General features: G+C 34.2%; 2 protein-coding genes across 2 annotated transcripts in view; one reads left to right on the top strand and one right to left on the bottom strand.

The window, feature by feature from the left end:
• LOC143082286 (cysteine--tRNA ligase, cytoplasmic-like) overlaps positions 1 to 8,967 on the top strand; it is a 193,836-nt gene extending 184,869 nt beyond the window's left edge. Inside the window, exons 16-22 of the mRNA XM_076257906.1 lie at positions 716 to 864; positions 2,005 to 2,070; positions 5,674 to 5,755; positions 6,504 to 6,640; positions 7,222 to 7,281; positions 8,052 to 8,135; positions 8,751 to 8,967. Of these exons, the coding sequence (XP_076114021.1) occupies positions 716 to 864; positions 2,005 to 2,070; positions 5,674 to 5,755; positions 6,504 to 6,640; positions 7,222 to 7,281; positions 8,052 to 8,135; positions 8,751 to 8,891 (719 nt within the window). The 3' untranslated portion in view covers positions 8,892 to 8,967. The remainder of the gene's footprint in view (positions 1 to 715; positions 865 to 2,004; positions 2,071 to 5,673; positions 5,756 to 6,503; positions 6,641 to 7,221; positions 7,282 to 8,051; positions 8,136 to 8,750) is intronic.
• Positions 8,968 to 9,572: 605 nt separating this feature from the next.
• LOC143082290 (collagen alpha-1(X) chain-like) lies at positions 9,573 to 11,545 on the bottom strand. Its single transcript, XM_076257913.1, has 3 exons — positions 11,431 to 11,545; positions 10,574 to 10,627; positions 9,573 to 10,023 (listed from the first exon to the last, which is right to left on the bottom strand). The coding sequence occupies exons 1-3, from the start codon at positions 11,501 to 11,503 to the stop codon at positions 9,617 to 9,619; spliced, it is 534 nt and encodes a 177-aa protein (XP_076114028.1). The 5' UTR covers positions 11,504 to 11,545; the 3' UTR covers positions 9,573 to 9,616.
• Positions 11,546 to 11,790: the final 245 nt, after the last annotated feature.

The following is an 11,790-nucleotide window of genomic DNA, read 5'->3' on the forward strand; positions in this document are numbered from 1 at the left end:
CCGTCTTTAGTCTGAAATATATACCATACTGAACTTTTCAGCATGTTTATGATGACTAAATGAAAACTGTGTCTTCCAAACAACTGTTTACTTTCATTTTGTTTTTATCGTGACTTTCGATGTAAAAACTAGAGACGTTCTGAAATTCGGTATTTGTGTCAATTTGGCCAATACAGAAAAAAAATCTATATTGGCCGAGTTATCCTGTATTGGCCGAGTTTACACTTTATATTGCATAGGCAGTTTTCATCATATTAAGTCCAATAACAGTGTAGTTAATTAATAAATTGAAATACAATAGGAAACAACTTCTTCTAGTTGAAGTAAAAGAAAAAATGAATTTTCAGATTTTTGGTCCAGTTGACCTTCTTTAAACTGCTGTATCCAGATAAGTTTCACTCCAACCTAATAACTGCAAGGATGCAGACTACAGATAGGTACATCTATCAGCATCACTGGGTCTTCAAGGTCAAGAAATAATAAAAACAATTACACTTTTTGTACCTGATGACCAACTTTGAGCTAGGTTTTATTCCATGTGCAATAACTTTGTAGGGTGATATAGTTTTTGATAGTTTACCTTATTGTATTGGTTTCTGTTTTATGATTACAAAATAATATTCAAATTAAAATCCCACGTATGCCCATATTGATTCAATGTTGATTCGGTATCAAAAGTCATTTTTGCTGACTTGACAGTTTTGTTTATTTACAGATAATGTTGACACAAAGACAGCTTTAGATGAAGTTAGAGAGCTGATAAAGGCCAGCAATATATACATCAACAAACACAAGACAGACAAAACTCTACCCAACAGAATGTTACTGCAAAATATAGCTACATACATTACTAATCTACTCAAAGTAAGCATAACTACTTATTATAAGACCAACAATTTTTGGGGGGTTTGTTGTGTTTGTATAATGCAATGATGTCGTTGTCATCGTCATACACAGACACATTTGGTTTCCTGACAGAAGTTTTATTTAGAGTGAATGGATCTCTATGAAAATTTACAAGAAGGTTCAATACCACAAAAGGAAGGTTGGGATTGATTTTGGGGGTTATGGCACCAACAGTTTAGGAAAAAGGGGCCAAAACAAGCATTTTTAGCTCACCTGTACTGAAAGGTCAAGTGAGCTTTTCTCATCACTTGGCGTCCATCTTCATCGTCGTTGTTGTCCTCATCTGTTAATTTTTACAAAAATCTTCTCCTCTGAAACTACTTGGTCCAAATTTAACCAAACTTGGCCACAATCATCTCTAGGGTATCTAGTTTAAAAAATGTGTCCAATGACCTGGTCAAATCTGACATGACATGGAACCCCCCCCCCCTTTTGTCCTGGGTTGGGAACCCCCCCTTTTTAAAATGGTTGGATCAGCCCCTGCTACTGAGACAAATTTAACCAAGCTTGGCCACAATCATCACAAGGGTATCTTGTTAAAAAAAAAAACCGGCCTGCCAACCAACATGGCCTATTTTATTTTTACATGATTTCCAAAGCATCAGTCAATACAGGTGAGCGACACAGGCTCTTGAGAGCCTCTAGTTCTAGTTTCTAGACAATTACTTGTGTTTATGTGCATGGATCTCTCTAAAATTGTATTACAAGGTTCCATACAAAGGGTAGGCTGGGAAATCTAGTAACCTGTATACTTTGTGACGTAATTTAATGAACTTCAGGATTTTGTAAAAAAAATATGATCAACCATTTAAAAAAAATATAACCTGCAAATACATAAAGATTTACACAAAAAATAAAAAGAGACGATATGATATCTAAATAGTTCCAAAAAAATTAAATGATCCAATATAGAGAATACAATTCACTGAGGATTTTGATAATATTGTGAGCATGCATTACTTCTTAACATCATCAATATGTTGTAGCATCAGTGATTATATATCCAAAATGTATATTTAGTTTTCCTGCAGAAAGTTGTACCATAACTTAAGATATATGATGCGTTCTCTTTTAAAAAAGTTTTATTTTTTATTTCAGATGTTTGGTGCAATAGAAACAGATGATAGCATAGGATTCCCTATAGCTGGTACTCAGTCTGTTAATGTAAGTAGGATCCCTTATAGCTGGTACTCAGTTTGTTAATATTAATAGGATTCCCTATAGCTGGTACTCAGTCAGTTAATGTAAGTAGGATCCCCTTTAGCTGGTACTCAGTTTGTTAATGTAAGAAGGATTCCCTATAGCTCGTACTCAGTCTGTTAGTGTAAGTAGCATTCCCTATAGCTGGTACTCAGTCTGTTAATGTAAGTAGGATTCCCTATAGCTGGTACGCAGTCTGTTCATGTAAGTAGGATTCCCTATAGCTGGTACTCAGTTTGTTAATATTAATAGGATTCCCTATAGCTGGTACTCAGTCTGTTCATGTAAGTAGAATTACCTATAGCTGGTAGTCAGTCTGTTAATGTCAGTAGGATTACCTGTAGCTGGTACTCTGTCAGTTAATGTAAGTAGGACTCCCTATAGCTGGTACTAAGTCTGTTAATGTAATTAGGATTCCCTATAGCTGGTACTCAGTCTGTTAATGTGTAAGTAGGATTCCCTATAGCTGGTACTCAGTCTGTTAATGTAAGGAGGATCCCCTATAGCTGGTACTCAGCCTGTTAATGTAAGTAGGATTCCCTCTAGCTGGTACTGAGTCTGTTAATGTAAGTAGGATCCCATATAGCTGGTACTCAGCCTGTTAATGTAAGTAAGATCCCTTATAGCTGGTACTGAGTCTATATATATAGGTAGGATTCCCTATAGCTGGTACTCAGTCTGTTAATGTAAGTAGGATTCCCTATAGCTGGTACTCAGTCTGTTAATGTAAGTAGGATCCCATATAGCTGGTACTCAGCCTGTTAATGTAAGTAAGATCCCTTATAGCTGGTACTGAGTCTATATATATAGGTAGGATTCCCTATAGCTGGTACTCAGTCTGTTAATGTAAGTAGGATTCCCTATAGCTGGTACTGAGTCTCTTAATGTAAGAAGGATTCCCTGTAGCTGGTACTCAGTCTGTTAATGTAAGTAGGATCCCATATAGCTGGTACTCAGCCTGTTAATGTAAGTAAGATCCCTTATAGCTGGTACTGAGTCTATATATATAGGTAGGATTCCCTATAGCTGGTACTCAGTCTGTTGATGTAAGTAGGATTCCCTATAGCTGGTACTCAGTCTGTTTGTGTAAGTAGGATTCCCTATAGCTGGTACTCAGTCTGTTGATGTAAGTAGGATTCCCTATAGCTGGTACTCAGTCTGTTTGTGTAAGTAGGATTCCCTATAGCTGGTACTCAGTCTGTTTGTGTAAGTAGGACTCCCTATAGCTGATAATCAGTCTGTTAATGTAAGTAGGATTCCCTTTAGCTGGTACTCAGTCTGTTAATGTAAGTAGGATTCCCTGTAGCTGGTACTCAGTCTATTAATGTAATTAGGACTCCCTATAGCTGGTACTCAGTCTGTTATTGTAAGTAGGATTCCCTATAGTAGGTACTCAGTCTGTTAATGTAAGTAGGATAACTTATAGCTGGTACTCAGTCTGTTAATGTAAGTAGGATTCCCTGTAGCTGGTACTCAGTCTGTTAATGTAAGTAGGATAACTTATAGCTGGTACTCAGTTTGTTAATGTAAGATTGATTCCCTGTAGCTGGTACTCAGTCTGTTAATGTAAGTAGGATTCCCTATAGCTGGTACTCAGTCTGTTTGTGTAAGTAGGATTCCCTATAGCTGGTACTTAGTCTGTGTGTGTAAGTAGAGTCCCTATAGCTGGTACTCAGCCTGTTAATGTAAGTAAGATCCCTTATAGCTGGTACTGAGTCTATATATATAGGTTGGATTCCCTATAGCTGGTACTCAGTCTGTTAATGTAAGTAGGATTCCCTATAGCTGGTACTCAGTCTGTTTGTGTAAGTAGGATTCCCTATAGCTGGTACTCAGTCTGTTTGTGTAAGTAGGACTCCCTATAGCTGAAAATCAGTCTGTTAATGTAAGTAGGATTCCCTTTAGCTGGTACTCAGTCTGTTAATGTAAGTAGGATTCCCTGTAGCTGGTACTCAGTCTATTAATGTAAGTAGGACTCCCTATAGCTGGTACTTAGTCTGTTATTGTAAGTAGGATTCCCTATAGTAGGTACTCAGTCTGTTAATGTAAGTAGGATAACTTATAGCTGGTACTCAGTCTGTTAATGTAAGTAGGATTCCCTATAGCTGGTACTCAGTCTGTTAATGTAAGTAGGATAACTTATAGCTGGTACTCAGTTTGTTAATGTAAGATTGATTCCCTGTAGCTGGTACTCAGTCTGTTAATGTAAGTAGGATTCCCTATAGCTAATACTCAGTCTGTTAATGTAAGTAGAATTCCCTATAGCTGGTACTCAGTTTGTGTGTGTAAGTAGGATCCCTTTAGCTGGTACTCAGTCTGTTTGTGTAAGTATGATTCCCTATTGCTGGTACTCAGTCTGTTAATGTAAGTAGGATTCCCTGTAGCTGGTTCTCAGCCTGGTTGTGTTAGTAGGATTCCCTATAGCTGGAACTCAGTCTGTTAATGTTAAGTAGGATTCCCTATAGCTTGTACTCAGACTGTTAATGTAAGTAGGATTCCCTATTGCTGGTACTCAGTCTGTTAATGTAAATAGGATTCCCTATAGCTGGTACTCAGTCTGGTTGTGTAAGTAGGATTCCCTGTAGCTGGAACTCAGTCTGTTAATGTTTAGTAGGATTCCCTATAGCTGGAACTCAGTCTGTTAATGTTAAGTAGGATTCCCTATAGCTGGTACTCAGACTGTTAATGTAAGTAGGATTCCCTATTGCTGGTACTCAGTCTGTTAATGTAAGTAGGATTCTGTATAGCTGGTACTCAGTCTGGTTGTGTAAGTAGGATTCCCTATAGCTGGTACTCAGTCTGTTTGTGTTAGTAGGATTCCCTATAGCTGGAACTCAGTCTGTTAATGTAAGTAGGATTCCCTATAGCTGGTACTCAGTCTGTTTGTGTAAGTAGGATTCCCTATAGCTGGTACTTAGTCTGTGTGTGTAAGTAGAATCCCTATAGCTGGTACTTAGTCTGTGTGTGTAAGTAGAATCCCTATAGCTGGTACTCAGCCTGTTAATGTAAGTAAGATCCCTTATAGCTGGTACTGAGTCTATATATATATAGGTAGGATTCCCTATAGCTGGTACTCAGTCTGTTAATGTAAGTAGGATTCCCTATAGCTGGTACTCAGTCTGTTTGTGTAAGTAGGATTCCCTATAGCTGGTACTCAGTCTGTTTGTGTAAGTAGGATTCCCTATAGCTGGTATCGGTCTGTTTGTGTAAGTATGAGCAGGAGAAACTTGTATTAATGTAGGAAAGATAGTTTGCTATAGAAAACACAATATAATTCCCCATAGCTTATGTTCTGTTTGCATGACTGTTATATCTTTCCAAGTGTAAACGCAGGGAAAAGTCTGATGGACCTGTTAAATTAAAGTATTTGTTGATATGCAAATAGCATAAGAATTATATATGTAAGGATAACTAATACAGATAGATGGATAGGGGTAACAGCTAATTACAAGCACAGAACATGTAATGGGTGAAAAAAAAACCAGATTGAATCTCTGAAACTTTATTTTCTTATAATATAGAAGTTTAACGTATTTCATTTAGATAATTGTGTTTTATATTTTATAGATAGAAGAAACTGTTATGCCATACCTTCAAGCCTTTGCACAGTTTAGAGATACTGTTAGGCAGGTTGCAATAGAACAGAAAAGTAAGCCTTTGTTATTTCACTTGGGATGAAGGGGTACTGGGAGCAATCACTTTACCTCTGTTGTCCATCAATCATTTGTAGTTGTCCATATGTAATCTTTTTTAATATCTCCTTTGGAAACATGGGGCCAAATTAAAGGAGACCTCACAATCATATGGGGTCTATTAAGTGTCCTGTTGTATAAGAGAGCCTTATTTAGCCTAACTTTTCACTGAAATTCGATATTGTGTTTGCTGTACTTTGAAGTAAGATTGGCCATAAAAAAAGGCTGAAAGAAATACTTTTTTACTCCAATAATGCTTAAATATTATGTCAAGCTGTTCTTTCAGTGTTTGATATAACATTCCCTTTTAAGTCTGGTCTTTGTCAAAATTACTTGGTGAATTAATTGTTTACCGGCCACACATTATTTAGAAGACCAGGAAATAATTTCAGATTAGTTTTTTTTTAGGGAATTATGCTCCTTTGAGATAGAAATTAGATGGAAACTCAAACATGCATTTTACAAACTTTCATCACATTATTTCTTATTGGAATTGAATGTAAAATTATAAAGAAACAAACAAAAAAAATATTAGAATATGCTGTGGGAGGCTGTTTTTTATATTTTGTTTTAATTCTTTTAGTTGTATTTAATAAAGTAATTTTGTCATCTGTTTTATGTCTAAAGTCACAAGAATCTGTTTTACTGGTATGCAATAATTAAATTCCTTAAGTGATGTAAAATGTGACTATAACTGAATTTCAGTCAAACCTGTGTTAATACAGTGTGATGAAGTAAGGAACCGAGTCTTGCCAGATCTTGGGGTCCGATTAGAGGACCAAGATAATGCTCCAGCAGTCATCAAGTTTATGGACCCAGAGACCATCAGAAAAGAAAGAGAGGTCAGTCTCATTTCAAAAAGTTAACTGTCATTAAAAGCTTCAAATCACTACAAATGATTAATATGGCCACTATGATTAGTCACTCTTCATTAGAGTTACTGCCCTTTAATGACAATTTTAACCAATTGCTTTACTAATTATCTTGTACACTTTAATAGAAAGATATACATTTTATATAACAAAACTGATCAGCAAGACAAGATCTACAAATAAAACTTTGTTGCCAAGGAGACAATAAAGTGGGTCTCATTAGGGTCTAAGTGTGCCGTGGGATTGCAGATTTTTTGTAAGCGTGACACGTGAAAGTCAAATTATTGTGTCGTGAAAACGGGAAATGAGGTCTTGCGGGACCCGGGAAATGACAAAAAAATTAGCATTGCTTACGTACATAGTGTAAGCGGGATACGGGAATCTGACAAAACAGTAAGTGGGATCCGGGATCGGAACCCCCAATGAGACCCCCAATAAAAAACCTTAGTATATAAGTAACACAAAAGTTAAATTTGTTTCCTGGAGTTTTATTTATTACGATGATTAATCTTTTGAACTAGTATAATATATCAGTTCTGTTCTTTTTCCAGTTTGAAGAGCAAAGAAAACAAGAGAAAGAGAAGAAGAAAAAAGACCAAGAAGCTGTTAAGGTCAGTTTAATCAGAAACAAAATTTAGAGATTTTGGTGACCCAAATTTCCTTGATTTCATGCAAATTTTTGTCTAGGAAATATTTAGTACTGCAAATTGACAGTCAGATATATCAATTATTTGTTGTTCCTGAAAACCAACAAAGTGGTCTTTTTTACATTAAATTTTCAAGAATAGATTTGTTTATTATCTAGACATTGTTTTAATTGTGAATAAATTTTAATAAACTTTTAAATACAAATTTGAAATTTAAGCTAGAAATGGGGTTCTATAGGCGCTTTCAATAAAACCAACTCCTTTTCTAAAAAGTTTTAATTTTGTCATGTAAAAATTAAAGGTTTTCTTAAATAATTGTATTCACTTGATATTACTCTATTTAAAGTTCATACATTAAATTTTCAGGGGTATACATATACTGGTACCTATCACATTTCACAAGGAAAATAAAATAGCATTGAAATGATATCTGATGAATGTATGCAGACTTATGCAAAACAATCACATTAAATATCATGAAAATGCAATTTTTTCTCAATCTATGAACATTGGTACTCACGAAACTAAATGGATCCACAGTATTTGAAAAATTTGTTTTGAGTAGATCTAACATCACAGACATTATCACAACCATATTGATCTACATAGACCTAAATTCTCCTTATAGATGTCATGTAGTTATTATTTGTCCAATACTTGGCAATTTGTCTCAGGACATTTTGTGTCAATTTTGACTTGTCCCTTAACCATTTGATGTAATATTTATATTCTAGGCAGCGAAAGAAGCTTTGGACAGAATACCACCAGGGGAACTCTTCAAAAAAGAGACAGATAAATATTCAAAGTTTGATGAGAGGGTAAATATATGTCTTTAATTTGACAGGGGCAAATTTATATTGAGTCTTTTGTTTTTAAAGAATTTGAACAAGATATTAGATGAAATTACTTCTTAGATACTAAACATATTGCTTCAAAGATATTCCATCACACATATTGGTGTTGTGACATAAGCATATAGCATAATAGACACTCATGGAGAACTTTTCATAGTATTGCATCTTCCCAACATTTTCTTTTAACATCAAATCCTCTGAAACTGCTCCTTGATTTTACCTAATGCATCTTTACCTAATGCATCTATTTGGATTATACCCTGTATAGTGGCTCATCTGCAAATCATTAGGGAATTCATCAAAATTGTAATACTTTGTTGTATAGTGTGGTTTTAGAACCTGTTACTTGACAGGTATGAGATTTTTGGAGAAGTCAATCAGATTTCTATTTATAAAGATATGTGCTTTTCACTTACAAATAGTTTCTTGATGAGTGAAAATAAGACTAACTGACTATATTTAGAACTCATAAATGGGAATGAAACAAGAAGAACTGCTAAAAAATATTGTGTATCTAAAAATAAGAAGGGGTTACACAGAACTACAGACCTCAACTACATAAACTGATATCTATTTCAGGGTATACCAACTCATGATGCTGAAGGTAATGAATTAACAAAATCTGCTCTCAAGAAACTGACCAAACAATATGAAACACAGGAGAAGAAGTATAATAAACTAATGGCTACACAAAAACCAGGAGATGGTGATGAACAATAATGTAATAAGTGCTGGACTCTGATTTGATCTGCATGTTGTTTTATCACTTATTTATTAAATGTAGTCATAAACAATACTTTTTGTCTGTAATTGTATACATTTTAACCAGATTTTCGATGGAAAAAAATCGGTTATAGAATTGTCTTGTGATTGATGTACACAGCAATTTAACTAGAAGTCTTCACTGAGAGAGAATCAAAAAATTAACTGGCTTGTAGGGTTAAGAGGTGATGTTTTAGTGCATAGGTGAACGTAAAAAGATTACCCTTGACTTTTCAGTTTCAGTGCAAATTGTTTTTACTTTTGGTACAATAATAAACTAAAAGTTTTACACACAACTAAAGAAAAAGATTAATTGAGTGGTTGATACTCACCAAACAACAAAGTTACACGTAACAAATCCAGCATTTCCGCTTATCCTGAAGCTTATGAAGGACCTCAATGTATGCTCTGTACATGCATAAAGACAGTACCATCATGCCAAAACAATGGATGGAGAAGATTGGAAGTTGAACAACCAATTAACTAGAAAATTTTCATCTTGGCATAGTCTTTACTGAGCTTACATTGTACACAAACTCCAATAGTTCATCTATGAAGGTCAAATATCAGGTATTTTGTAATAAATGAAAATAAAACATGCACTTAGTGCAGGTGTGAGAGAGAAAATATCAACAAAAATGTATTTACCGTACTTTTATTTTTATTCTTTACATATAATTATTTTATTTTGATATGTAATATCCTGAAAAGTAGCAGTAGCCATAACCATGAATGACCTCTGACCCTGACATATAATGTTTCACACAAACTTTGTTACCCTTGGTTAGTTCCAAAACAATGTTTGTACTTTCATTGCCTCCATTTATTTTTGTTCCATACATCAACACTATATCCTGACCATTTTTGTCAAGACTGGCATGAAAAGTAGCTCCATTTCTAGACATGATAGTAGCTGAGATATGGTAAAGGCCTGTCTGTGGTACTGTGAAGTAACCAGTACTGGGATCATATCCACCTCTACGATTCAGGATTACATTGTTAAACTTGATCGGTACTTTTCCTGTTATTGTTGGCTCTCTAGTAGTCAGACTCACTGTAAATGCTGGTCTATCTCTTCCTGTGTTGTCATCTGCAAGAAATGTACTTTTATTGCTATGTCCTCTAATTGTCATTACTACAGGCAGTAACTACTATATACTATCTTTTGACATTAAAGTAGAAATCAACAAATCAACAAATGCATTTCAACTTTTAAAAAAAACTTGATTGATTTTCATGTACATCTACATGAGTATAAACAGAACCACTAGTTGACAATGTATTCATCAACTAAAGTCTTATGATAAAATAATCTTTGAATACTGTAAATAAAATCATTATAGATACCAGGATTGAAATTTTTTATTTATGCGAGACGCGTGTTTCGTCTACAAAAGACTCATCAGTGATGCTTAAATAAAAAAATGTTAAAAAGGCTAAATAAAGTATGAAGTTGAAGAGCAATGTACATTGTTATAAAGCAACTTATTTTCACCAATATTTTATTTTCGCATTTTACCCTTTATAGTCTACTTGTCTGCTATTTAATTTCCCGGTTTTCTAATCGACTTGATGTAGATTCATAGGAAAAGATCCAAGTTTACATATTCGCAATGAATTATATATTTTACTTTACTTACCTTTATTTTGCATAGCCACTATCTTGTCAATCATTTTGTCAAAAATCTGGTTCTCTAAAATAGAAAAAAGGGGCTGTTAAGTGGGCTGTCTAAATAGAATAAATAACTTTTATAAAGTGCCAGTCATTGTAACAATAAGGTAATTTGGAAAAAAAGATAATTCAAAACATGACTGAAAAAACCTACCATCCGAACCATCTTGTTTTGAAATTACCCTTTTACCTTAAAAATGGTAGGTCTTTGTTTTCTGTGTGTCTGGTAATTAGAGAAATCTCTAGGTTGACTTCATATTTAAATAGTTAAAGGATTAATCAATTCCCAATTGGTTACACTTAATGTACAGAGATCGTTTAAAAGTATTCTATTTGCTTAACATCATTGTCCCCAAAAATTGATAAAGCACAACTTACATGTTTGTAGAATGTATGTAACCAATATTACTGATTATAAAACTTTGAATTGTTCCAAATAGCTAGGATTTTCTACCCAAGGAATAGATTACCTTAGCAGTAAATGACAAAATCATTCGTCTTATCTTGAAATTATAAGTGGTGACAGAGTGACTAGATTAAAAACCAAATGAGAGAAGATATAGTTTAATTTTGTATTCTACTTGTTTTTATAGGTTGGTATGATATAATCTACTGTTAATTCAGAAATTATTGCCTGCATTTATTATTGCCATTTTGTCATTTTAGACTTAAATGCAATTTAATTTTTGCAATATAGAGAAAAATCCTGTTAAATTCATATAAAAAATTTCAAAATGCGAGATTATTATATAAACCCTGTCAGATTGTTCTCAATAATAAAAGCATTGCAATAATTTCTGAATTTACAGTACATAGTTTACTTACCACACGTCCCACCTGCATGAACAAAACTTATTGATACCACAAGCATGGTAACAAATACTGCTACAGAAGTCATACTGATTCATGAAATATGTTCAGGAAAAGTGAGATGGTTATGGGCAAGTTCTTCATTTACACTATGGATTCATAATTACTGGTTTGCATGCCTTGCAACAGATGCCAAAAGGTTATTAGAATAAAATAGGATACTGCAATTGACTAGAATTTGTTTACATGTCCTAGTTGAGTTCTATTCACCATACTGTGGAAAGTGTGGATTCAGTATTATTCCTGGGATTACAAATTTTGTGGATTTCGTTGATACATGTATACAAACATTTTGAATTTTCAACAAAGAAAAAC

This window comes from Mytilus galloprovincialis, chromosome 7 (assembly GCF_965363235.1).
Source record: "Mytilus galloprovincialis chromosome 7, xbMytGall1.hap1.1, whole genome shotgun sequence".
In the NCBI taxonomy this organism is placed as follows: Eukaryota; Metazoa; Mollusca; class Bivalvia; order Mytilida; family Mytilidae; genus Mytilus; species Mytilus galloprovincialis.